The 27,219-nt window shown below is 37.2% G+C and overlaps 3 protein-coding genes across 3 annotated transcripts; 1 reads left to right on the top strand and 2 right to left on the bottom strand.

The window, feature by feature from the left end:
* The first annotated feature begins 229 nt into the window (after positions 1-229).
* On the top strand, positions 230-1,841 carry hrh2b (histamine receptor H2b). The gene is made up of 2 exons (XM_067434058.1): positions 230-850; positions 1,359-1,841. Exons 1-2 carry the CDS (start codon positions 230-232, stop codon positions 1,698-1,700), a joined length of 963 nt encoding a protein of 320 aa, XP_067290159.1. The 3' UTR covers positions 1,701-1,841.
* Positions 1,842-3,840: 1,999 nt separating this feature from the next.
* On the bottom strand, positions 3,841-14,511 carry LOC137063047 (protein mono-ADP-ribosyltransferase PARP14-like). The gene is made up of 17 exons (XM_067434056.1): positions 14,295-14,511; positions 13,100-13,218; positions 12,840-12,870; positions 11,272-11,475; positions 10,777-11,010; positions 8,264-10,668; positions 7,915-8,145; positions 7,548-7,757; positions 6,900-6,999; positions 6,531-6,680; positions 6,362-6,424; positions 6,079-6,261; positions 5,771-5,977; positions 5,069-5,680; positions 4,830-4,975; positions 4,552-4,726; positions 3,841-4,460 (listed from the first exon to the last, which is right to left on the bottom strand). Exons 1-17 carry the CDS (start codon positions 14,470-14,472, stop codon positions 4,180-4,182), a joined length of 5,529 nt encoding a protein of 1,842 aa, XP_067290157.1. The 5' UTR covers positions 14,473-14,511; the 3' UTR covers positions 3,841-4,179.
* Positions 14,512-15,800: 1,289 nt separating this feature from the next.
* Positions 15,801-27,101, bottom strand: LOC137063048 (protein mono-ADP-ribosyltransferase PARP14-like). The gene is made up of 15 exons (XM_067434057.1): positions 26,892-27,101; positions 26,247-26,365; positions 25,718-25,748; positions 25,268-25,471; positions 24,042-24,275; positions 21,463-23,933; positions 20,768-20,998; positions 20,398-20,607; positions 20,171-20,273; positions 19,855-20,004; positions 19,677-19,739; positions 19,373-19,555; positions 17,391-17,594; positions 16,716-17,297; positions 15,801-16,632 (listed from the first exon to the last, which is right to left on the bottom strand). Exons 1-14 carry the CDS (start codon positions 27,064-27,066, stop codon positions 16,717-16,719), a joined length of 4,959 nt encoding a protein of 1,652 aa, XP_067290158.1. The 5' UTR covers positions 27,067-27,101; the 3' UTR covers positions 15,801-16,632; position 16,716.
* Positions 27,102-27,219: the final 118 nt, after the last annotated feature.

Here is a 27,219-nt window from a genome sequence, read left to right as displayed (position 1 = left end):
ATTTCACTTTTCTAAAGGTTCTAAATGTCTGCTTTTTTCTGTAATGTTCTTTTTCTTATAGGAATGAACCTGGACTGATATCTGAGCAGTGGCCATAGATGTTATGGGAGTTTTCTAGCACCTAATGTAAATGTTCGAGAAAAGCAGATGACACGTGGAGTCCTGAATAAACTAGTTTGGACATCACTCGGACACAAATCTCCAAGCTTTCCAGCTTCAGCTGCTAACAATGACGCTCACTGCCCTGCGATGGGTGGTACTGGTGGCCTTCATTGCTATGACTGTTTGTGGAAACGTGCTGGTTTGTCTGGCTGTGGCCACCAGTCGTCATCTGCACCAGATTAGTAGCTGTTTTATACTATCACTGGCCGTGACAGACTTGCTGCTGGGTTTGCTGGTACTGCCACTCTCTGCCATGCTGGAATTACGCAACGGGAGATGGCCTCTCGGTGGTGTTTTTTGCAACATCTACATCTCTCTGGATGTAATGCTCTGCAGTGCTTCAATCCTCACTCTACTGGCCATTAGTGTTGATCGTTATCTTGCGATTTCCAGGCCGCTCTGCTATCCCAGGAGGGTCACACCTAGGAGGGTCGCGATCACTCTGACTGCAATCTGGACATGCTCTCTGGCCGCGTCCTTTGTGTCTATTAACCTAGGCTGGAACACATCTGACTTTAGAGTGCAAAACCTGGACTGGGTCATGTGGGATGAAGGAGAGGAAGGCAGGACCTGCCGCTATGAATGGAATAATAAATATGTGCTGCTGAAAGCATTTGGAATCTTCTACCTCCCTCTACTGGTCATGTGTGGAATGTACCATCGTATATTCTGTGTTGCACGTGAGCAGGTACGTTTATGTCCCAATCTATTCCCTTCAAACATGCACTGACTTGAATACACCTCTTCTATGATGGACATGTTTTAATTTATGAATTCAAATTATTTCTGTATTTGTGGGGGGTATAAGATGGAAAATGGCAGGACGATACAACTACCTATATATCATAATGGGGGAATTTTTCTACAGTAAAAAAAAAAGATAATTTTATTAAGCAGTTAATCTTCTTAGAAGAATCTTAGAAGATCATGCCAAACCTTTTTACTTCAAGAAAAAGAAAAAGTTACATTTTAAAATGTTGGTCATAAAATACTATGACATAAATATAACTACAAAGAGTACATTCCTTCAAAAAAATCAATTTTTCTTGTTCCTTTTTTTAGTGTGGACACTCTTATTTGTCATTGACCCACCTCATAAGCATCATACCAAATATCTCATTGCACATCCCCCCAGAAAAAGTACACTGCAATTTATCTGTTCCCTTTCTCACTCTCTCTTCATGTCTCACTTTTAGGTGCGCCGTATACGGGCAACCACTCCATCCTTTGCGCAGGCTGCAAATGCAGTTGCCACTGCGCGGGAACACAAGGCCACAGTGACCCTGGCCGCAGTGCTTGGTGCTTTTGTCATTTGCTGGTTCCCCTATTTCACCTACTTCACATACATGGGAATGTTCGCAGAGACCCATCCGAACAAATTGACTCACTCTATCGTTCTTTGGTTGGGGTATCTCAACTCTGCACTGAACCCCATTCTCTACCCAGCCTTAAACCGGGATTTCCGTCGGGCATGCGTACAGCTGCTCTGCTGTAGACGCAGCAATCAGGGCGATTTGCATTTTGTTCGCCCCTTCTGAAAGAAACAGACTTATGGTTATACAGTAAAACCAATCAACAGCATCTCAAACAGCATCTCAAAATGAAAATAAGAATAGCCTGCAATGACTTTAATAATAATACCAGATTCAAAAATATACACGATTACATAAGCATTGCAAATGCACTAATATTTGATCACTATGTAGGATTTTTGCAGTGAAATATCCAAAAACCACCAGGCCAGTGTTATATACAGTATTTTGTTCAGTCGAGTTCTTACAATATACCAAATGTTTCCATCTATTTGTAAACTGAGAGAAAATTGCTATTTTAACAAAGGAGCAGGGACATCTGAGGGAGTCGCCTGTCATTTACGTCACATCTGCGTTACCCTCGGTTTCCGGTTTTATTTTGCAGAAACGCATTACGCTTAGCAGTGTGCAACAAATGTCACATAAGCTACTGAGCGATGGCGAGTAGAGCCATAACATCATTTTTACACACTTAAATGTATCTAATATGATAAACAGAGCTGAGTTACCTCATGACTGGAAAAGCGGAAATGGCGCTCGCGACTGTGTCCCGTCATAGTATAAGTCCCTCTACTCGCGAGCCATGTGTTTGCGTAAAACAATCACTCCAGCGGCCTTGCTCAGCTCCCTCAACACTCGGCCATGCTCTTCTTCATACTACAGTAACGTTAATAACCCCATCCATGAACATGATTTCTGCCCGAGTCCTATCCCGATTCTTTTCCATCACCTGTAAGGTGTAGACCCCATGTCACAAGACTCTGAGCTCAAACTTGGTGCCATCAAATGCCTATGAATAGGCACCCTCTAGTGGACGGAAAAGTTGCATAGTGTAGTTTTAAAGGGTTCTTATATTATTATTTAACTTTTTAAAACTTTAGTGTGTAATGCCTCTGGTTAAGACGCTAACTCCAGCTCTTGAAGCTCCGCCCTCTTCTAGAAAAGGGACCAGGAGCAGCAGCTCATTTGCATTTAAAGGTACACATAAAAACATTTTAACTTGCTATAAAAAAATATCTGTGGGGTATTTTGAGCTAAAACTTCACTCTGAGAACATCAGATACTTATTTCACATCTTGTAAAAAGAGGCAAAATAGGACCCCTTTAAATTGACATGTTTAGCCATAATATGGAAGGAATCAGAAGTAGAAGTCGTGTATGTCTACAGAAAAAAAAGGTACTTCCACATTGAAAAAGTTGGATTAAATCTGTGCATTGCATGCAAATATTTCAAGAATTCTGCTCGTTTTCACTATTGTGACTGGCAGCCTCCACTTTTTCACAACACTTTTCGAGGCCAATTCATTAATTACTTTCAGCCAATACCACAAAATTCCTTACACTTCTTAACACAGAGACTTTTCTTTTAACAATGCACAAATCAAAAAGTAAATATGAATGCTTTCTTTGCCAAATGGTCAAGACAGGTGTTTAGGTGGGATCATCCCACCCCTTCCCATTCTTAGATGGCCCCAGGTTTCAGGATGTGGATTAATGGAGACTCAATTTGTAGTAAACAAGTTTATTAAGGAAAACTCGAGACACAAACATGAACATTTAAAGTGGCAAGGTGACAGTTTAAAAAACGGTTTGGTGGCTCCTGTGTTCTCTGCACACAGGCTGGAGAGACCACTGAAGAAATCGAAAACAGGACGGCCCAAACAGATAACGAGCCCAGCAAGAGAATACAGCTTGCTATAAACTCCTCGTTATTTGGTCCTGAGCACAATAACAAACTGGTAAGCACAGACAAGAACCATCCAAGCCACATGAAACGATCAACTGACAAAAAGAAGAACTGGGAATATAAATGGTAGAGGGAACAAGCGGCAGGTGAGGGAGATCAGCTCGTGATTATGCTGATTGCTCAAATCACAGGCTGCAGGAAATGACAGGACAAACAAAGAACGAGAGACGAACCGGTGACACACCCTGACCTGTGACACTGGGCAAGTCGACTTTGGCAGTTAAATGTGACATTATACAGAGATGTAAGACTTGGATGGAAATGGAGACTTATTTGAAATGTTTCATATAATTTTTATTTGCTAACATTATTTCAGTCAAAACTTTTGTTACATTTACATAATATAATTTGAATCAATATGTTCTTTTATTTACTGTAAAATCGTAATGCTCAGGACAAATCCTTTTCCTTATTAGGATTTTTTTTCTTATATGTTAAATTAGCAGGATAAAAAGCAAATCTGTTACTGATTAATGCAAAGTCTAAATGAGAACCATGAAAATCAAGTAAAATCTGAAAAATGCTCATGAGGAATGTTCATAAATGTTCTAATGTTTGGACAAAACCTTTTCAGGGATTACATTTATGTCCTTTGATATTTTTCATTCTCATTGGCCACATTAAAAAAAGATTGCAAAATGGCTGTTATTCCTGCTTGTAAATATTTTACAGATTATATAACACTACCAGAAACCTACAATTCAACCTCATGAAAATAGCAACAAAAACAACAGTTCACTACTGGAAGGTGATTAGGTATTCTGGGTAAGCCTGTACATCATGGAAAATCACAAATATGCTTGGGTTGAGCATGTTGTCAACCACACTGTTATAAAGATCTGCACTATTGGAGCTCTTCGCAGGAGGAACAGGAAGCCCTGCTTTCCCTTGAGTGAAGTCACCGACAAGAACTCTGGCGAGGTACATGCGTTTATGTCCTTTGGCATCAGGTTTAGAGTAGCCGCGGGCAGAGTAACTTGGATCCACAGCAAAATATGAACCATTCCCATACATGGCTCCTAAAAACAGAACAAGAGCATTAGACTGTTGGTCCTTTTAAGTTGTTGCTTGATTGTTTATGTTCCCCTAAATTTTGTTACAGAATGATACCATGCATCCCAGCGTAGCTGCGATTGAAGCCGTTATTGTTGATCTGATCTGTCTTATCAGGGCCAGTGCCGTGGAAGAGAAGCATCTCATTTTTAGTATGCTGATTTTTGCCTTCCAGTTCCTCCTTTTTTATCATGTAGTTTCTCCAAAGTGTGCTGTTCTGGACTCTTTCAATCTAAAGACATGAATAAACATTCAGATTGATAAAACGTTGCTATTACACCATAGTGCTAAATTACAACACCAAAACCTTTCAAAACAAATGAGTCTAGTCTTACTTCAATGATGTTAGAGCCTAGACCGGTTCTTCTGAACTCTTTCTCCACTTCTGCATATTCAGTTAAACCTGCTGTGAGTGTTACGAGAACAACTGGCTTTCCTTTCATGTCATCCCAGTGTGACGGCAAAGAACTTTGAGCTACATCTATGGACAAAAATAGCAGAACACAGGAATAACTAAACTTTGTACATGATGGCCTTTTACGTCTTTAATGTCTGAATTATTCAATATTCTCACCTTGCAGATCTACTCTGTTTAGTTCAATACTTCTTGACATATTGGCCACTCTTGTGGCCGTTTTGCGAACTAAATCAGCCTCATATTCATCATGATTAATCTTGATTCTTACTGAAGGACGCTGGTGCAGAAAGGCCATTTCCAGGTCATAATTTGTCAGGGTGTCAAAGGTTATGGTGCTTCCATACTCCTGATATTCCCACTTAACCATACTGCCGATTATAAATGCCTCACGTCTTCGGTGTTCATTTCTTTCCACGTTGCGGATCATGTCCCGAATACGACTCTCTGCACTATGAACGTCTCTTGTCAGTCCCTCCAATGTGACGACAGAGTCTTGGCCTTTCTTCTCAAGTTGGACCCTGACTGTGAACTCCCTCTGCATGGCGTTCAGCATTTCTACATCCTGTCTGGTGAAATGAGCAATGGCTGGATCACGGATTGGGATGGTCATATGCTCCCGTACTATAAAGCTGTTGATCATGTCCTTGGCTTCCCTCAGGTCCTCTGGTGTCTTTCCACACAGTTGGAACACAGCTGGCTCAATTTCCTCAACCACCACCACAAACTCTTCATTTGTGGGAGATTCTGAATTTCCCCCTGTAAAAAAGTCTGCAGGTTTGATAGAAAAAAACATTTGATCAATTATCAATAACTTTTTCACATAAATAGATGGAAAAAACATTATTTTTGTTAACTGACCTTTAAATCTGGTAAGCAGACTTTTATCCTCCTCTACTTTCTCACCAGATCTTCTGACCATGCTTTGGTGGAAGTCTGCAACCATGCTCGTCTGGAATATAAGAAACTTCACAAACCTGACATGCACCGGTTTCTTTTTCTTCACAAAGTCAACAACGGCATCAACCATTGCATCTGCAACATCAGCTGGTTTTGCACCACCCTGACCTAAAGGGTTAGAGAAAATGTTTACCAAAAAAAGTAAATAAAGCAACAATATATTGCAATTACTGTATGTAGAAACACAAGACCACAGAAAAGAATTTTACCGGTGCCAAGAGCTGGAAAGGCAATGGAGGTAAACCGGCCTCTCTCGCATAACTTCAGAACAGAAAAAACAACATCCTTAATATCAGATGGATCATTGCGTCCAATAATATGGATGATGTTTCCACACGGCAGGTTCCCAGCTGAGGTCATAATCTCTGATTGCTGCATGTTTGATGATCTCACTGTTGAAAAAAAAAACTGTTTTACCAATAGTATCTAAAGTTTAATCTCTTGAAGTGTAAATTTAAAAGATAGAATATTAAAATGTGCGATAATACAGACCGATCTGTAAACATTCTTGTTCGACTTGTGATCCAGCTGCATCTAAAATAGCCTTGGATACTCCTGGATTACAAAGAGAAATAAACAGTTACATCATAATTCTTTTTGAATGTAAAAATAATTCTAAATGAAATCTAAATAATTAACAGTGTGTGAAGTTTGGATTAACCTGCTTTCAGAGAAAATGTCTGATTTGAGGAGTTGACGATGGCATCAGTTTTTTCTTTAGTTATGTCTCCTGATGAAACCTCCAGAGTCACTTGACCCATCTGCATAGTGTACACCTTAGGAGACGGAGAGGAGACTTTCCCAACAAGACCTAATTATAAAGAAAATAATAAAATACAAAGAGATGTATTGAAAGATTTCAAAGCTTACATTACACAATATGCCTATTTTCTATTTACTGATTAATGTATTTTTAGTTAGAAATATTATTATAAGTTCATATCATAGAAACATCAAAACGTAATCATAGTCTATCATGTATGTTCAGTAACAGAAAAATGGTCATGGACGTTAGATAAGAAAGTGTTACCAGAGGTGTGCGCTGACTTGTTTATTTTTGGCATGAAGTCTTGATGTTCTTCTTTTGTGATGGGACCCTGAATCCCTTGCCTAAAGATGCTGGAAAAGCACTAATCGATAAAGCACAGAAATATACAAGACAACATTAACATGAGCAATTATGGAAGATTAAATTGGAGAAAAATATAAAATTTGGTATACATTTATTGTTTATTTTGTTTTTTCTATTAAAATACTATGGGCCAGATTTACTAAACAGGGAATATTAGTGTGAGAGTACAAGTCCACAAAAGCGCAGATGTGAGTGTAAAGCTCTGTGTGTAAAGCTCTGTGTAAAGAGACGGGGATTTGGGGTGGTAAATGGTGAAAATACCAATAAACTGACGAGCGCAATTCTTAGTAAATCACCTTGCATGATTCATTTAAATACTCTCCTCCCATAAATTTTGCATCTGAAAGGGACACCCCTACAAATGCATATGCAAGGTCAGCCGCAAAAATAGCCTCGCTCATACCTTTCAGTGCTAATTTGTTTTGTCTTTAGTAAATCCTGACAGCATTTTTTTACGCCAAAAGAGGGTTTGCTTTGGCGTAAGCTGTTAGTAAATCTGGCCTTAAGTATTTTTATGGTTCTTAAATCAATTTTTCCTTCACTCACCCGAATGCTCTCCTTGTCAGAAGGGTGCACAATCACGGTTACCTCTCGAAGACTTGTAGAGTTAAATTCCTGGACTTCTGTCAGCATGATTCTAGCCACCAGATCTTTAGGAAAACCGAGATTCCCAGTGCCGATCGCTGGGAAGGCGACTGAAGCCATTCCCTGGGTATCTGCTTTTCTCAGGCAATCTCTAATGAGCTGAATGAGTACCTTTTTAAAATGTAAAGAATAAATATATCAATTATCTTTTAAAAAGTACCATCTAAATAAACTAACGGAACCTACATATGAGGCACATCATTTAATCAGCCAGCAGTAACACAGTTAATAACTATTTTGTTAATTTTCAATTAAAAGTTATTCTCACCCTATCTTCTGAGCCTTGTTTCCAAAATGGACAGACTACATGGAAGACTTTTTGACATTTCAGTCTATAACCATCTGTGATGACCATATCACCATAAGAGACATTGCGTGAGCGAGCAGCTGTGGTGATTTCTGACTGGAGCTGATGACCAGCAGTCTGAAGAATTGCTTTGGAGACGGCACCTTTACTAAGGTCCAAGTCCTCCGATATAGTGTTTACAATGACGTCAGCCTGCGGGAGAAACAAAGTAATTTGTGAAGGAGGAGAAACCGCTCTTGGGAATTTGCTCTGATTACTAAATGCAATTTTTCTGGTTTTAGATCTAACAAATCATCTCTGATTCACTTACAAATGCATCCTGGATGTTCCCTGTTCTCAGATTGACTTTTATTCTCTCTCTTGTAGTTTTGGTCTCACGATCACTCAACCATTCAAATTTATCTGATCTTCCACTGGAGCCTTCATGAGCTCGTCCTTCAAATTCTCTATTACCACGGCCTTTGGAACTGTCAAAATCTTGTTTTTTTTGGCCATAGTTTCCATGGCCACTTCCATGATAGCCTTGTCCATGTTCACTATACCCATGAGGTTTAGTTTGATTTGGTGTGGTCATTTTAGGGTTATAAGCAGCAAACTCCTTTCTGACAGCTTGAGCCATGGCATTCACAGAACTGACATTATTGTCAACTAACTGAATCTCAGTTAATGTGCTCCTGGAGTCTCTGAGGATATGATCTTCAATGTACTCACACACTTCCTTCGCGATTGATTCAGTGCAAAGATCAAGAGGACAACCAAATACCCCTGAACTAATGACTGGAATTGCAATGGAGGAGCACTTTTTGCTCGACGCCTGGTTCAAACTTTCCCTCACAGCACGTCTCAGGCATTGTTCGGTGGTTCGTCTGTCTGAATGACTGAAGCGAGGTCCAACAGCATGTACCACATATTTACAGGGAAGACGGCCAGCTTCAGTGATGACGGCATCTCCAGGTTTCAGAGGACCGTTTACTTTTGTGTGTTTGTCACAATATTGCTGTAGACATGGTCCAGCAGCTTGAAGAAGTGCGAAAGCTACACCACCAATGTGCTTCAGATCTTCATTAGCAGCATTGACCACAGCATCAACACTGAGCTTGCAAATGTCTGCCATCCTGACACTAACAGTTACTCCACCTGGTATACGAACTTCACAAAAGGCCTGGCCAAAATCTTTAAAACTGCGTTCAGGAAATTCATCCTCTTCCTGTTCCAGCATGTAATCTTCCTGGAGTACCACCACAAATCTTTTTTCCTTCAACAGCACTGAGAGCATCATTTTACCCTGTTCCATGAAGTACTTCTTTGCTCCTGCCTTTTTAATGATCAGTGTGTCAGTGTAGAGAGATTCTGTCAACCTTTTAAATAAATTCATAGCTGGCTGGACAAATATACGCTCTCCAGACAGTTTGATCCAGGGTCTCTTTGAATCAAACCTCACTTTCACCTCATCAGACTTCATTAAATGCTGCCAGTCTTGTAATTTTTTGTCTTTTATGAATTCAACTGATGCATGTGATTTCACACGAACTGTTTCTTCAATCCTAGTATGTTTCTCAATGAACCGTCCTAAGTTCGCACTGACCTCCATCACTGGTTCTCTGAATCCAGTCACTATTACTTTGTCTCTCTGTTTAGAAAAGTTTATAAACACAGATATCTTTTTGGAAGTATTGAACGATTCTTGCAATTGTTTCATGAGATCCTGCCACTCTGGCATTTGAAGGACAGCCTGATCTTCTATAATGAGGTCTTTGGATGTAAGAACTGTATTCACCCTCTTCTCTGCCTCAACAAGTGCTTTTTCTGTGCTCCCAATTACAGCAACATCTTCATTTTCGACCGTGTAGACAGCAGTTATTCCATGAGATATAAAGAGATCTGTGGACATTTCATCACAATCCACTGATCTCAGGAACTCCAGGACTGAATGGTCAATCTTTAAGGGCTTCTGCTTCATTTGTATTTTCTTTTCAAGGACCCAATTCTTGAACATGATTATTTCTGTATGAAGACCTGATAAAACTAAGCTGTTAATTTTTTTGTTGTAGTCAATGTGCAGGTGTGGAGAAGCGGCACTTTTCAGGCCATCTCTTTCAAATAGAGAGTACATGGCAGGAGACATCTCCATATGCTCTGTCACACTGTTCTTCTCTCTCTCTATTTGATTTGTTGCTCTCTCCAAAAGTTTCTCCATGATGGTTTTCAGTCCAGTTATCTCATGGGTCATCCCCGCCAGAGTCACGATCCCTTTAGAGGCATCCATATCAGTAAAAACCTGATCTTTCACCAGTTCCTTAACATCACTCTCCACTTTAGACCATAAGAGGTGTGACACCGGCCACTCAGACGTTGTGTAGTTTGAGAGTATATTCTTGAAGGCATCACAGGCATTCTTACTCCAGCCATCAATGTGTCTTCTGCTAACTCCTTTCTGTTTCAGTAATGCTGGATCAGGACTGAGCAAAGCTTCAGGTTTGTCCATGTTTATTTGACAGAAGTGTGAGCTCATCTGTTTTTTAATAGAAGAAATCTCCCCTTTCTTGAGGAGGAACTCTCTGATGGATGGATGTACACTGACTGTAAAGGGTTCAGGCAGCTTCAAATGTGGTCTGTTGCCACCATACAAGACCGTATCCAGTGATTTAAAGTAGGGATATATCTTCACTGGAACATTACAGATGTTATTCTCTTGCTTCAAAACTTTCTCTTTAGCTGTAAAGAATGAAAGTTGCAGATACCGAGAATTAATGCACTGATATTGACAAAATTAGGTAAATATGTGTTAGCAAAGATTACCAGAAACTGCACAAGCTTTTATACCTTCTTCCTCCTTAAAGGTAATAATGGCTGCATTTTCTGATGGAATTGTTTTAACTTCCTCTACTGGACCAGCATATTTCTCAAAATATAGTTCCAGCAGCATCTCGTTGTTGTTGGCCTCAGCTGGAAGATTCTCCACCCGCACACATGTGCTTCTCTCCAGTGCACTGGCCCTCAGATTCTTCTTCTTGAACTTTTCATGTGTCCTGCTCTTCTCAAGGAACTTTTCTGCATCTGTGAGAAACATTTTACAGAATTCCTCCAACTCATTTGATCAAGTCATAATAACATGATACAAATATATATACCAGTTAAATATGAACAAATATATATATATACCAGTTAAATATATATACCTTTTTCCAGTCCAAAAAAATACATAATGTAAAGCTGAAGCATTGTGTTATCAGGATTAAGTTAAATTAAGTTTTGGGTGCAAAAAGTTAAATTGCAAATAGGATTAAATTAACATGTATATTTTATAGGATAACTTACCACTGGGATTTTTAAACGTCACTACTGCTTTTCTTAATTCTGATATTAATTCTATGGTAAAGTCCTTTTCAGAAAGACTGCTGATGTTCTCCAACAAAAGAGTCAAAACATCTTGTGTGATATCATCTGGAAGGTTCTCCAGGACCACAGCACTTGACTCTTGAGGCTTCTTCACATCCAAATCAGTCTGTGGGGCACTTTCATCTTCAGGCAAAATAAAAGACACATTTATTAAATGTCACTGAAGGTTATTTGTTGTGAAGTCACAAGTAGTGTCAGCAACAGTTAACAAATAAAATAATATTTTGTATTATTCAGTAACCTAACTGATATCCTTACTTGGGGTGTCACGATATACCAGTATTGAAAACATAAAATATCGACATTGTGTTTATTAAAGGGGGGACAATATACTGGTAATATTTAGAATTAATAATACACAAAATAATCGACATCCCAGAGTACAATAGGTGGTGGTATTGCACCTTAACATTGCCATCTGTTATAAAGCAGAAGTATGGAAGCTTTTTTACCATCATTCTGTGTATTTTGCCACTATACAGAGACTAAATTGCAATTATTTTTGCTAGTCCTAGGGCAAATGTTACATTAATCTGTTAACTGCTGACACCTTTCTGTGTTTAATATTTGTATCCCTTATTATCCCTTTTAGTTCAAAAGTGTGCTCATCTGGATAAAAACGTATGGATTATATAGTTTACTTCAAATATCTTTAGAGAGGAATATTGTTTGTTCTGTCACCCAAAATAGGTCAACATGGGCATTTTGGGACGCTAAATGTAAAATTTGTCATAAAACACCAGAGGGCGCCCTTGCATAAAAAGTCCACAAGTGAGACACAGAAGTATTAAACTTCTGAAGTTCCAAGAAATCCCAAATAGGCTATGGATTGCTTTAGCTGAATAAAAAGCAGATAGAGACATTTTGACTGATTAAACATGAAGAGAATTAACAAACCATTGTAACAGTATATGGTTTATCTGTCTTCTTCAAGCCATCTTGGTTATTTTCTTAAGGGTAGGCTAATGTAGGCCTGTTTATAATGCAATGTCAATCAACATAGCCTTTTTCACTGTATATAACACTATAAAATAATATTTCTGCCTCATTCTGTGATAAGAAGCCACATCAGTTCACAGAAGGATCATGTTTTTGGAGTAAAATATGCCGTTATTCTCATAAATTGTATTATGACGCTGCGCTAAGCTAAAAACAGTTAGCATTTTAGTCTCTAAATGAAATGGCATGAAAAATCACATAGCATGGTCTTAAAAATGTTACATAAATCTCAGAATTTTATTATTGATTTATGATATGACAACAAAGCAGCCGAATGTTTTCTTTCAAATGAGTCTACAATGTTTAATGTCCAAAGGCTTCACGAATTATGCATTTTAATTTGGGTATTCAGTTTCTTGGATTTGGGTTCCAAATGCAGTGTCAAATAAGCCAGAGTCTCAATTGTTGTATCTTGTAACAGTAAGATCACCTAACCAAAAAGGCTTGCTCGTAAGCATTCAGAGACCAAAGTTCAGATGACTACTTACTTGGTTCTTGGTATCCATATGCCTGGTCCACCTGAAACACAAACATAAAGCATTTACAATTATGTAAACGGAGATCACTGCTAAACAAGTAGAGTTACTCTCTCTACTCCAGCCTTCTTCAACAATATAGATAGAGAATAGTTATCTACATCTCAACCATAAAATTGAATTTCATATTTTAAGACCATTCTGTTCATACATAGTGCTGCAATAAAGCCACTCATCCAATGAATTCTGCATTTTGTAATAAGTTTACTCACTCTTTGTCCAGTGCTGACTGCCTGTTCCTCTACATCGCTGGGTTTGTAAACTTTCAGCTCGATTTTCTGACTGTCAATAATAATAATGTGTTTCTTCTGGGAGAGCACAGCATCTCGGACTTTAACACAAACAATCAGACTTCGTCAGATACAACACGTTAAAACAAAGAACATACCACAAAACAACACATTTAGTTATATAGTCCCATCATCTTTCATGTGATATTGTTAAGTGAATGTGACCATTTAGATGAAATGCCTGGGATATGAATGACAGGATTTTATTGTATTAATTTCTTGAAAAATCTGCATGGCAGGTCTGGTATGTTAGTCAGTCACCTCTTTACTTTTCTTTAAACAAGTGGGGCACGTTGATCTAATTTAAATATCCTAGAAAAACTATGTTGTCAATACAATACAATTATTAAATTCTTTCATACAAAATAATGGCATTTTATTTTAATAATTAAAAATAAACTAATTTTTGAGCATAACAACAAACACCGCAAGACACAGCTATACATATAGTTATTCAAAACATAACAATAGTTCATAATTTCTGAACATTGACTCACAGTTTTTATTCACCGCTTTCTCGTGGTTTCTCAATAGAATTCATAAAAGTATAGTGTAGAATACCATAGTTTTAATAGGGGCTCATTGTAATGCAGTATTATTGACATCTGGGATTTAAACCGCTAGTGTCTTCTGATCAGCATTAAAGAACGATCTCAACTGTAAAAAAATAAATTAATAAAAATAAAAAACCGAATTAAGATTAAAATAATATCAGATTTGTCTAATTTTAAATAAACACAAAACAAAGATGAAACGTTAAAATAAGTAACTTTAGCTAAAGCTTAAGTTACTTTTGCTATATTCAAATAAATGTTCAGTGATATCTTTCAAAGATATTTAAATTTTGCCCTTTTTTTTCCTTTATATATAGTATTCGTCATGCTGTCATGTGTGGAAAGTTTTAAACCGTGTTAGGCTAAAACTATCCCTTTGTTACTTTGAGCCCCGTGCTTCCCTATGCTAGCCTACTTCGTGAGTTTATCGCACTTTTTTTAGGAAAAGACACTTTTTTTAACCTAAAGTTACCGTAAGTGTCTCGATAGCTTGATTACATTACTGAACAACACGAAACGTGTTATTTTGTTAACGTCATGCAAATGCTGTGTTTAGCACTTACTGTCAGGTGATTTGAACAGAATCGTAGCAGAGTTGTTCTTGTCATATTGCACGACGCAGTCTCCTCCCTGAGATTTCTTCTTGCTCTGAAAGTGGATCTGAAGTTTATTTTTCACACTTTTAGCGTTTTCAGCCCCCCAGTCTCCCTCGACAACGATGGGATAATATTCTTCGTCCATCGTGATCCTTCTAATCAAAGGAAATGGCTCGTGTGAGTGTATATCTAGTTGATCACGCCCTCCTGGTTATTTTCACTTTCGTTTCTACGTCAGTTTACTGTGAAACCGAGAGTGTGGCGAAACTTAATGTAGGCTATTTTTATTTACTTGTTGCCGTATCAACACTATATAGAGAAAAAAATGTGCCAAAACTAAAAAAATCTTTGGAAGATCACTGTTATTAGCAAAAATAGTCTACGTCTCTTACTTAAGTCACAATTCAATTTAACACACTTTAAAATAATTGTATTTTAGCATATTTTCTAAAATTAATTTTAGAAAATTATACTTAAAAGGAAAGTTCAGTGTACTTTTTTAAAAGTGTACTTATTTGAACATTACTTTAACATATATTTTAGTATATTTTAAACTGTACTCAGTTGTGATTGTAACAACGCACCGAAAGTATATTTTTAAAACACATTATTTAATATCCTGAAGTTGTAGTATATTTAAAGTTAAATTTGAGTATATTTTTTGTTTATTTATACATGCTTTAAATTCACTTCATTACTTCACTGTATATTACTTTTACAAGGTGTTAAAATGTGTTATTTCACATAGGCCTACATAAGAAGCTGCCTCCAACTTTTCTTTTGCAGCACACTGTTGTCACCCTGAATTACACATTTTTCAAAAAATTAAAACAGTAGTAGCATTATAGTAATAGTTAAAAATAGTTTAAAAACACTTAAATAGAATAACAGTGACATCACTATCATAATCTCTATTTTTTTACCCCAGATGGTTCCACAATAATATTAACTGCATCCTTTCCTTATTTGATGACTCAGCAAATGTTTCGAATTTATGACTTAAATTGACTTTACAATTTTCCAATTCCTCCAAGAGTTTAGATATGGTTAAAACACCCTCACCTGGGTTAATTCACCTTAATATCACTCCATATATAATCCAATGTGCACAGTTACAATACAATCTGCTTTACTCTTGGAAGGAGAAAATGTTACAAAAGGAATATATGCCAATTTTTTCAATTTAAAATTTCCCCATGAGGAAAGTTCTATTGGAGGTCATTGTAGAAGATTTGTAAAGGGCCTGTTTTTTAACCTGGAAAGTACTGCATTTCCAATATGTACATAAAATATACCTTTTACTACATTCTAAAATTTCTAAATATGTGGACATTGATAGTTCATGCTCGTTTTATAAACAAGCAGAGGACATCTTTTTTTTCAGTTGCCCAATATCCAATCAATTTTGTGCTGTCCGGTTCTCACATATTTGATTCTGCCAGTGTTACACTATAATAATAATAAAACAGTAGAGTATATTGATTTTTTATTTATTACATTTTTCATTGGAATCCTTCATTCATATGCAAACAGTGTACAAACAGTATTCCATCCTATCCTCGTTTTAAAATAGAATTGAAATCACTTCTTAAATCACTTTATTTTACAAAGAATTAAAAAAACTAATATTTCTCAAATATTATGAAGAAATATTTACAGTAATAAAATCCATGTATTTAGAAGCTTTCCCAGTGTATCAATGTCTGTATGAAGAGTTAAGATGCAAAAGCCTCTAAAAGCCACTTCGGTCTAAAATGAGATAGCAATACTTGAGTGAATGCTCTCCACATATAGTATACATTCATAAAACACTTTCACTTCAAACCAACTAGATTTCAACCTAAGCCTATTCAGAAGTACCGGTACTTAGAAACCTATACATGGAAGGCTGACAAATACACTTATTTTAAAGAAGAACATCAGACGGATTTAGAGGCATCTGAAGTCTTCGTATGTCATTGTATTAATACAACTGTAGTGTCACCTATGTCATTGTGCAACTTGTGTTTTGGCTATGTTTTTAATAAAACTTGTAGATTTTTCCCCTATATTTATTTTTCTAACATGCAAGCTTTAAACATGTGTAAATGGGCTGACGAAATCCAAATTTTGCAGTGTTTACTGTACCAGCATATTTTTATGAACCCTCAAATTTCCTCTTTTTTTTGTATGGACTAATAGATCTTATGGTCCTAGGTGCGGACTCAGACTTCTTGGTCAGTTTGAATGAGTCATATATGTCTGATTCGCTCTCAGGTCCTGCAATGTCTTCCCAGCCTGAAACGGTTTTGAGCTGCAGCAGCAACTATGGACAAGAACAAAAATATTAATAACTCATCTTTGTATATGATAGCCTTTTAATCATTGTCTAAAATATTACAGTCTCACCTTACAGATCTACTCTAATCAGTGTAATACTCATTGCCCCTCTTGTGGCCTTATAGTTCACTAAATCAGCATCATATTCATCATTGTTTATCATGATTCTCACTGAAGGCTGTCTCTTCTGCAAGGCTTGTTCCAGCATTAAATTTGTCAGCACATCAAAGTGTTTGACGCTGCGTCCATCCTCCTGATATTTCCACTTAACTATAGTGCTGACCATAAATGCCATATTTCTTTCTTCTTCATTTCTTTCCACCTTACGGATCGTGTCCCGAATACGACTCTCTGCACTGTAAACGTCCCTTGTCAGTCCCTCCAATGTGACGACAGAGTCTTGGCCTTTCTTCTCAAGTTGGACACTGACTGTGAACTCCCTCTGCATGGCGTTCAGCATTTCTACATCCTCTCTGGTGAAATGAGCAATGGCTGGATCACGGATTGGCATGGTCCTAAGCTCCCGTACAATTAAGCTGTTGAGCATGTTGCTGGCTTCCCTCAGGTCCTCTGGTGTCTCTCCACACAGTTGGAACACAGCTGGCTCAATTTCCTCAACCACCATCACAGACTTTTCATTTGTGGGAGATTCTGATAGAAAGACAACAGGGATCAATTACAGTTTATTAAACTTATTCACACAAATAGGAGGAAAAAGCATTATTTTTATTATTGTTTACTGACCTTTAATTTTGGTACGCATACTTTTATCCTCTTCTTTCTCACCAGATCTTCTGACCATGCTTTGGTGGAAGTCTGCAACCATGCTCGTCTGGAAAATAAGAAACTTCACAAACCTGACATGCACCGGTTTCTTTTTCTTCACAAAGTCAACAACTGCATCAACCATTGCATCTGCAACGTCAGCTGGTTTTGCACCACCTAGACCTAAAGGGTTAGAGACAAAGCAGTGAAAAGAACAGAAAATAACTCACACAAAGTGTCAAAACTGTTTTATTAACCCTAATTATATAATCATAACACATACCTCTTCTTTAGGTCTTTAGTGATCCGACTACCCTACTCCTCCATTTTTTAAAGTTAGACATCAACAATTTCAGAATTCCTGAATCAATTCATTATAAACTATTTAACATGAAAAAAATAATAATAATAACAATAATTGTTTTCCAAATCACATACAATTGTACAGGGTCGCTAACAACCCGAGGTGTGTAATAGTATACGTTTTTTTTTTTTTTCTGCACAACAATAATTAAATCTTTGATGACCGAATAAGTGTGATTCATTTTTATTCCACAAGGTGGCAATGTCTGATACACAGTGATGAAAGAGGTAGTTGATTGTCCCTTTTTACAAGATGTAAAATAAGTCTCTGATATCCACAGTGTCTATGTGAAGTTTTAGCTCAAAATACCCCACAGATCACTTTTTATTGCATGTTAAAATTGCCGTTTTGGAGGCTTGTGGGGCAGAGCTTCAGTTAGGCAATGAAACTGTTCAGCCTTTTATGTTCAAACCAGTGTCAGACAATGATGGAGAGTCTCAAGAAGAGGTGACATGTAGAATACAGGTCTTTCTGAAGCCTTTCTCAGCCATCAGCTTTCAACAAAAATATCTTCATTTGTGTTCCGAAGATGAACGAAGGTGTAACGGGTGTCCAACCACATGAGAGTGAGTAATTAATGAAATAATTTTCATTTTTGGGTGAACTAACCCTTTAAGCGTTGTAACTTTGCAGATGTTGTTTATGCTCAAAGAGCAGCATTACACACTAACTAAAGTTAGAAAAGTGAAATCATAATCAACCACCCCTTGAAGTCACGCTTCAATTGCGCAGGAAGAAAACAGAAGAATAGAAAGTATCATCAGCAAAACTTACACAGGCGCAGCGATTTACTGCTAAGCAAGTGCTGAACGCAATCAAATAATAGTGTCACTGTCAGTTGATGGTGGATTTGATAAAGCTCTCAGCGATCATTGAAAATGATAGTTTTAAGAATATGTTTGAGATTGTGAATATGAGCCAGATGCTGGGAAACAAGCTCTGATGAGGACAGTGATGATGTTATAAAACATCTGCTTGAACTGAACCCTTTCAAGCTCCAAAAGGTAACAAAATGTGCTTTTATTTTATTCTTCTGTATATCAAGAGAGTTTTATATTATCATGTCAGGTAGAGATCCATCTTTGTCACTGTGCTTTCAGACCACCGCCGGCGAGAGCGTCAAAATTCGCTTTGGCTACCCTGCCAAGGTACGCTGTTGAAAGATTTGTGTGGACGCTCTGACGTAGATCAAATGCTTGGTCTTGTAAACTTTATTTAAAGGGGCCGCAAAGCAAACAAGTTGGTTTGCAGCATCAGTAAATAGCCATATCATATAGTTGCCCATTTAATTATGTTGAGGCAAACACTGATGTTTTAGCTGAAGTTAGTATGACACTTTGGTCCACGCATAGTTTTTCTTATTTATGTACCTGTATGCAAACAGGGACCTCGCATATTATTGGGAAACCCGTCACTTAAACGCGCCGTGTCTTAACACACAGTTAGATATAGATCAAGGTTGCTAAAGACCCAAATATGTAATAATGATTTTTGAAGCATTGATGAATTTTTAGGGTTTAATTAACAAAAAGTGAAGAAGAAAATGCCATTATGTAAAAAAAAAAAATAATAAAAATAAGATCACAAAGTGTCTTACCGGTGCCAAGAGCTGGAAAAGCAACAGAAGTAATCTGGCGTAACTCGCATAACTTCAGAACAGACGAAACAGTATCCTTTATTTCAGATGGATCATTGCGTCCAATAATATGGATGATCTTTCCACACGGCAGGTTCCCAGCTGAGGTCATAATCTCTGACTGCTGCATCTTTGATGATCCCACTGTCGGAAAAAAATGGGTCTATCAATCACATCTAAAGTTCACTGACATCTCTCTAAAGTATTCAAAAAGGTAATGTCCATGAAAAATAAATGCACAATTTAAAAAAACACTTTTACAAACCAATCTTTGAACATTCCTGTTCCACTTGTAATCCAGCAGCATCTAAAATGGCCTTTGACACTCCTGCAGCACAATAAAAAATTGACAGTTAAATTACAATTCTCTTCAAGTGTGAAATAAATTGTAATGAAATGGAGATGCATTCAAATAAACAATGTGTGTGTGAAGTTGGATTAACCTGCTTTCAGAGAAAATGTCGGATTTGAGGAGTTGACGATGGCATCAGTTTTTTCTTTAGTTATGTCTCCTGATGAAACCTCCAGAGTCACTCGACCCATCTGCATAATGTGCACCCCGAGAGAGGGAGAGGAGACTTTGCCAGCCAGCCCTAATGAAAAACAAAGATGTATAATATATAGAAAATATCTAAGTTTTATTGTCACTATCATAAACATATCCTGTAACATTTGGATATACTTTTTTATCAGAATACATTTTTTGATTAAATGTACTCAACAAACAAGTGTGATGGACATCAGATAAGAAAGTGTTACCAGAGGTCTGAGCTGACTTGTCAGAAACTTTTGGCATTGAATGTTGATGTGCTCCTTTTGTGATGGGACCCTGAATCCCATGTCTAAAGATGCTGGTAAAGCACTAACAGATAAAACACAAAAATATATAAGATAACATTAACATGAGAAACTATGGTAAATGATTTAGCTATTATTTAGATGCTGTGTCTTTTTATGGTTCTCAAATCAATTTTTCCTTAACTCACCCGAATGCTCTCCTTGTCAGAAGGGTGCACAATCACGGTTACCTCTCGAAGACTTGTAGAGTTAAATTCCTGGACTTCTGTCAGCATGATTCTAGCCACCAGATCTTTAGGAAAACCGAGATTCCCAGTGCCGATCGCTGGGAAGGCGACTGAAGCCATTCCCTGGGTATCTGCTTTTCTCAGGCAATCTCTAATGATCTGAATGAGTACCTTTTCAAATGTAAAGAATAAATATATCTATTATCTTTAAAAAAGTACCATCTAAATAAACTAACAGAACCTATATATGAGGCACATCATTTAATCAGCCAGCAGTAACTTCTAAAATTAGCCAGCAGTGCTAATTTTCAATGGCAAAATTGTTACTCACCCTATCTTCTGAGCCTTGTTTCCAAAATGGACAGACTACATGGAAGACTTTTTGACATTTCAGTCTATAACCATCTGTGATGACCATATCACCATAAGAGACATTGCGTGAGCGAGCAGCTGTGGTGATTTCTGACTGGAGCTGATGACCAGCAGTCTGAAGAAGTGCTTTGGAGACGGCACCTTTACTGAGGTCCAAGTCCTCCGATATAGTGTTTACAATGATATCAGCCTGCGGGTGTTATTACATTAGTGTTATTAAATAAAACAAAGTTCAATGCAAATCATCTTATTCAAAGTCTTGTCTAATCTTGTAGTTAAAAAAACAATATAAAGAAGAAAAATGACTTGAAAAGCAACACTTCATAACATGTTAAGCCTTTTTCCAGAAAGTGTATATTTAAAGGGATAGTTCAGCAAGTATACAATTCTGTTTTGGAATGACATAAATGAGTAAATGATGTCAGGCTTTTGCTTTTTGGATGAACTATCCTTTTCAATATACTTTTATAACAGTCACTTTTTAAAGTATAATTCTAAAGTATATCCTTATGCAGTGCTGTTGTTGTTTTTATTATTGTAAAATATATATTTTATAAAACAAATAAAATATTTTAGCTGGAAAGCAAGTGAAAAAAATGTTTTTGCTATGTTTTGTCAGTAATTTTTTTTCCGAAGTAACTATGATTCACTTACACGTGCATCCTGGATGTTCCCTTTGTTCAGAATGATTTTTAGTCCTTCTTTTGTAGTTTTGGTCTCAAGAACACTCAACCCTTCAGATTTATCTGATCTGCCACCAGAACTTGAATGTTCCTGTCCTTCAAAGTCTCTGTTACCAGGGCCTTTGGGATTTTCAAATGCTTGGTTTCTTTGGCCATCATTTCCACGACCGCGATAGGCGTTTCCATGTCCATATCCATGTTCATGTCCACGACCACGACCATGACCACGACCACGACCGCGGGCACGATTGCCTTGTCCATATTTACTAGACTCATGTGGTTTAGTTTGATGAGGTAAAGTCATTTTAGGGTTATAAGCAGCAAACTCCTTTCTGACAGCCTGAGCCATGGCATTCACAGAACTGACATTATTGTCAACTAACTGAATCTCAGTTAATGTGCTCCTGGAGTCTCTGAGGATATGATCTTCGATGTACTCACACACTTCCTTCGCGATTGATTCAGTGCAAAGATCAAGAGGACAACCAAATATCCCTGAACTAATGACTGGAATTGCAATGGAGGAGCACTTTTTGCTCGACGCCTGGTTCAAACTTTCCCTCACAGCACGTCTCAGGCTTTGTTCGGTGGTTCGTCTGTCTGAATCACTGAAGCGAGGTCCAACAGCATGCACCACATATTTACAGGGAAGACGGCCAGCTTCAGTGATGACAGCATCTCCAGGTTTCAGAGGACCGTTTACTTTTGTGTGTTTGTCACAATATTGCTGTAGACATGGTCCAGCAGCTTGAAGAAGTGCGAAAGCTACACCACCAATGTGCTTCAGATCTTCATTAGCAGCATTGACCACAGCATCAACACTGAGCTTGCAAATGTCTGCCATCCTGACAGTAACAGTTACTCCACCTGGTATACGAACTTCACAAAAGGCCTGGCCAAAATCTTTAAAACTGCGTTCAGGAAATTCATCCTCCTCCTGTTCCAGCATGTAATCTTCCTGGAGCACCACCACAAATCTTTTTTCCTTCAACATCATTGAGAACATAATTTTACCCTGTTCCATGAAGTACTTCTTGGCTCCTGCCTTTTTAATGATCAGTGTGTCAGTGTAGAGAGATTCTGTCAACATTTTAAATAAATTCATAGCTGGCTGGACAAATATACGCTCTCCAGACAGTTTGATCCAGGGTCTCTTTGAATCAAAAATCACTTTCACCTCATCAGACTTCATTAAATGCTGCCAGTCTTGTGATTTTTTGTCTTTTATGAATTCAACTGCCGCATGTGATTTGACACGAACTGTTTCTTCAATTCTAGTGTGCTCTTCAATGAACCGTCCTAAGTTCGCACTGACCTCCATCACTGGTTCTCTGAATCCAGTCACTATTACTTTGCCCCTTTGTGAAAGATTTACAGACACAGATCTCTTTTTGGAAGTATTGAATGAATTTTCCAGTCGTTTTTTGAGATCTTGCCACTCTGGCCTTTGAAGGACACCCTGATCTCTTACAAGGAGGTCTTTGGATGCAAGAACCTTTTTCATCCTTTTCTCCGCCTGATCAAGTGCTTTTTCTGTGCTCCCAGTCACAACAACCTCTCCATTTTCGACCGTGTAGACAGCAGTTATTCCATGAGATATAAAGAGATCTGTGGACATTTCATCAGAATCCACTGATCTCAGGAACAACATGATTGAATAGTACATCTTTAAGGGCTTCTGCTTCATATTTATTTTCTTCTCAAGAACCCAATTCTTGAAGGCAAGTGCTTCTGTATGAAGACCTGATACAATTAGTATGTTAATTTTTTTGTTGTAGTCAATGTGCAGGTGTGGAGAAGCGACACTTTTCAGGCCATCTCTTTCAAGCAGAAAGTACATGACAGGAGATATCTCTATATGCTCTGTCACACTGTTTTTATGTGTCTCCATTTGATTTTTTGCACTCTCTAAAATTTTCTCCATGATGGTTTTCAGTCCAGTTATCTCATGGGTCATCCCCGCCAGTGTCAGGATCCCTTTAGAGGCATCCATATCAGTAAAAACCTGATCTTTCACCAGTTCCTTAACACCACTCTCCACTTTAGACCATAAGAGGTGTGACACCGGCCACTCAGACGTTGTGTAGTTTGAGAGTATATTCTTGAAGGCATCACAGGCATTCTTACTCCAGCCATCAATGTGTCTTCTGCTAACTCCTTTCTGTTTCAGTAATACTGGATCAGGACTGAGCAAAGCTTCAGGTTTGTCCATGTTTATTTGACAGAAGTGTGAGCTCATCTGGTCTTTAATAGAAGAAATCTCTCCTTTCTTGAGGAGGAACTCTCTGATGGATGGATGTACACTGACTGTAAAGGGTTCAGGCAGCTTCAAATGTGGTCTGTTGCCACCATACAAGACCATATCCAGTGATTTAAAGTAGGGATATATCTTCACTGGAACATTAAAGATGTTATTCTCTCGCTTCAAAACTTTCTCTTTAGCTGTAAAGAATGAAAGTTGCAGATACCGAGAATTAATGCACTGATATTGACAAAATTAGGTAAATATGTGTTAGCAAAGATTACCAGAAACTGCACAAGTTTTTATACCTTCTTCCTCCTTAAAGGTAATAATGGCTGCATTTTCTGATGGAATTGTTTTAACTTCCTCTACTGGACCAGCATATTTCTCAAAATATAGTTCCAGCAACATCTCGTTGTTGTTGGCCTCAGCTGGAAGATTCTCCACCCGCACACATGTGCTTCTCTCCAGTGCACTGGCCCTCAGATTCTTCTTTTTGAACTTTTCATGCGTCCTGCAGTCATCAAGGAACTTTCCTGCCTCTGTCAGAAATTATAGTTTACAGAATGTGCTAGACGCATATGATCAAGCCATAATGACATACAATTATAAACACAACAGAAAAATATAAAATGTGTTAATTTATTAAATATCTAAATTTCTAAACTTTTCTACACTTTACAAATTTTCTTCAGGCCAAAAAGACCATCATGTAATGAAGATTAACTTAATTTAAGTTTTAGAAGCAAAACAAGTTTGACTAAAGCCCTATTGTGATTGTTATTGTTTCTCAAAAAAATGTTTCTAGTAAAGTATTTTCAACATTTATAGGGGCTAGTCAGTTTTTTATTGCCATCTGAACCCACATATCTGAGTTTTTTTAATAGGAGTTTACTTCAAAATTCACTGTTTATATCCTATTTGACCACTGCTGAGCACTATACGGTTGCTAATTTGGATGCATTTTAAAGATCTAGCCTACACTTTTATTACTGAAATGCTGTAAAGTAGTTATAAGAAAAAATATTTAATCACTGCTCAAGAGAAAGAGAAGAAAAGCAAGTAAACATTTGAAATGGGCCATTATTACGCAATTATATACATTAAAATATACAAGCAGCATTATGTTTACCTCATGTAAATAAGAGGCTGTATTAACTTATTTCTGCTCATTTCCACATTTATAAAATGACATCCATCATTTTGCGATAAAATACAAGACAGAAAACCCTTTGAACGCATTTACAGCTACCTATTTCCTAAAAAGGAGATTTCAATAATTAAATAATAATTTGGATATTATTTTCCTATTATTAAATAAAATATGAATTTATTCTAATTATTCCAAGAATATGACATTTTATTTACAGCACATTCATGCGAATCACTGCGAATGTGGAAAGCGAAATTTTTTTTACAGACGTCCACATGAGAAACAATTACCATCCGAATAGGGCTGAAGTGAAATACCCTTACATTATGATAAAAGTATGTATGCTGTATATATGTATATATGTTTTATAGTAGAACTTACTGCTAGGAACTTTAAAAGTCACAACTGCTTTACTTAATTCTGGTATTAATTCCAAGGTAAAGTCCTTTTCAGAAAGACTTGTAATGTTCTCCACCAAAAGTGCCAAAACATCTTGTTTAATATCCTTTGGAAGGTTCTCCAGGACCACAGCACTTGACTCGTGAGGCTTCTTCACATCCAAATCAGTTTGAGGAACACTCTGAACTTCAGGCAAAATAAAAGGGTTATATATTAATAAAATGTCATTGCAGGATATTTTTTTTGTAAAGTCAGTTACCAGTATCAACTACTGTTAACAAACAAAATAATGTTTTGTATCATTTAGTAACCTAACTGATATCTTTAACATTGAAAACAAATGTGTTAATAAGTACATTCACAATTACAGCATGATAACTTAACTAATAAACGAACACATGCAGTCAGAGACCAAAGTCCAGATTTACTCACTTGGTTCCTGATATCCACATGCCTGGTCCACCTAAAATCACAACATTTACAATCAGTGTTGGGGAAAGTAACTTTTAAAAGTAATGCATTACAATGTTACTCCCTGAAAAACTAACTAATTGTGTCAAATGAGATTAAATACAAAATATATTTGTGTAATTTAACATTTAATTATTGCAGGTTTGCATAATAGGTTTGCACCTCACTCCCGATTTCTCTCAACATGGGGATAAGAGAGGAGTCAGTCAATAAATGGGAAAACAAACTTATTTGAAAAGGTAACTTATATGTAGTTGTAAATTTAAAAAGAATGCCATAAATTACTAGTAACTTGAAAAAGTAATCTGATTACTTGTGTTACATGTAATGCTAGGCTATTTGTTCTCTCTACTCTAACAATAACAGTATACAGAAAAGAAAACTATCTTTATATAGAAACTCTAAAATGCATCTACATCTCCCACAACCGAATTCATATTTTATGATATATCATTTTGTCTTAATTCTGCATTTTGTAATGTCTACTCACTGTTTGTCCAGTGCTGGCTGCTTGTTCCTCTACACCGCTGGGTTTGTACACTTTCAGCTTGATTTGGTGTCCATCAATAGTAATATTGTGTTCTTCCTGGGAGAGTACGGCATCTCGGACTTAAAAACATGCAGGCTTAGTCAGATAGGCTCGAATCGATTACAACACTTTAAATCTTTACAACTTCACGACAAGTTTAACAATGATGTGACATCCATGCCATTTAGCTAAAACAAAAATCTATAGGCCTATCCTAAAATAGAGGAGCCAACATCTTCCAAAATGCTTGGCAATGGGTAGGCCTATTATTATTAGGATATTATTATTATTATTATTATTATTATTATTATTATTAATTACTTGCAAAGCATGTATACATAGCCTATATGTCAGATTTTGCCTGCTTTGTCTATTCACTTCTTTACTTTTTTAAAAAAATGAGTGACAGCGGTTGCTAGAGTAATAGAAGTGATTTGATTCAGATTATAGCAAAGGCTACAATAAGCTACTTCGTGAGAGTTTGTCACTTTGTATTTGAACCTGAAATGACCTTATACGTGTCTCGACAGCTTGATTACATCACTAAATAACACAAAACTTGTTATTTTGTGAATATTTTACGCATGTTATGTGTTTAGCACTTACTGTCAGGTGATTTGAACAGAATCGTAGCAGAGTTGTTCTTGTCATATTGCACGACGCAGTCTCCTCCCTGAGATTTCTTCTTGCTCTGGAAGTGGATATGAAGTTTATTTTTCACACTTTTAGAGTGTTCAGGCCCCAAGTCTCCCTCGACAACGATGGGATAATGTTCGTCCATCGTGATCCTTCTGATCAACGAGGAAATGGCTCGTGTCAGTGTATCTGTTGATCACGCCCATTTATTTTCACTTTCGTTTCTACGTCAGTTTACTGTGAAACGAGAATGGCCTTTTTAAAACACGCCACTTTGTCATATTGACACGTTTCTTAA

This window comes from Pseudorasbora parva, chromosome 23 (assembly GCF_024679245.1).
Source record: "Pseudorasbora parva isolate DD20220531a chromosome 23, ASM2467924v1, whole genome shotgun sequence".
Taxonomy (NCBI): Eukaryota; Metazoa; Chordata; class Actinopteri; order Cypriniformes; family Gobionidae; genus Pseudorasbora; species Pseudorasbora parva.
This window is presented reverse-complemented; position numbering and strand designations above follow the sequence as displayed.

What these genes read in the sequence shown, in the direction of transcription:
- LOC137063048 (XM_067434057.1), bottom strand. Translation starts at nt 27,066, where the DNA reads ATGGACGAACATTATCCCATCGTTGTCGAGGGAGACTTGGGGCCTGAA. An exon ending in ATGTGGATATCAGGAACCAA is followed by an intron (nt 25,472 to 25,717) that starts GTGAGTAAATCT and finishes TTTTGCCTGAAG; the next exon opens with TTCAGAGTGTTCCTCAAACT. An exon ending in GGAACATCCAGGATGCACGT is followed by an intron (nt 20,999 to 21,462) that starts GTAAGTGAATCA and finishes TAACACCCGCAG; the next exon opens with GCTGATATCATTGTAAACAC.
- LOC137063047 (XM_067434056.1), bottom strand. Translation starts at nt 14,472, where the DNA reads ATGGACGAAGAATATTATCCCATCGTTGTCGAGGGAGACTGGGGGGCT. An exon ending in TAGGCTCTAACATCATTGAA is followed by an intron (nt 4,727 to 4,829) that starts GTAAGACTAGAC and finishes TCATGTCTTTAG; the next exon opens with ATTGAAAGAGTCCAGAACAG. An exon ending in CAGCTACGCTGGGATGCATG is followed by an intron (nt 4,461 to 4,551) that starts GTATCATTCTGT and finishes TTCTGTTTTTAG; the next exon opens with GAGCCATGTATGGGAATGGT.
- hrh2b (XM_067434058.1), top strand. Translation starts at nt 230, where the DNA reads ATGACGCTCACTGCCCTGCGATGGGTGGTACTGGTGGCCTTCATTGCT. An exon ending in TCTGTGTTGCACGTGAGCAG is followed by an intron (nt 851 to 1,358) that starts GTACGTTTATGT and finishes TCTCACTTTTAG; the next exon opens with GTGCGCCGTATACGGGCAAC.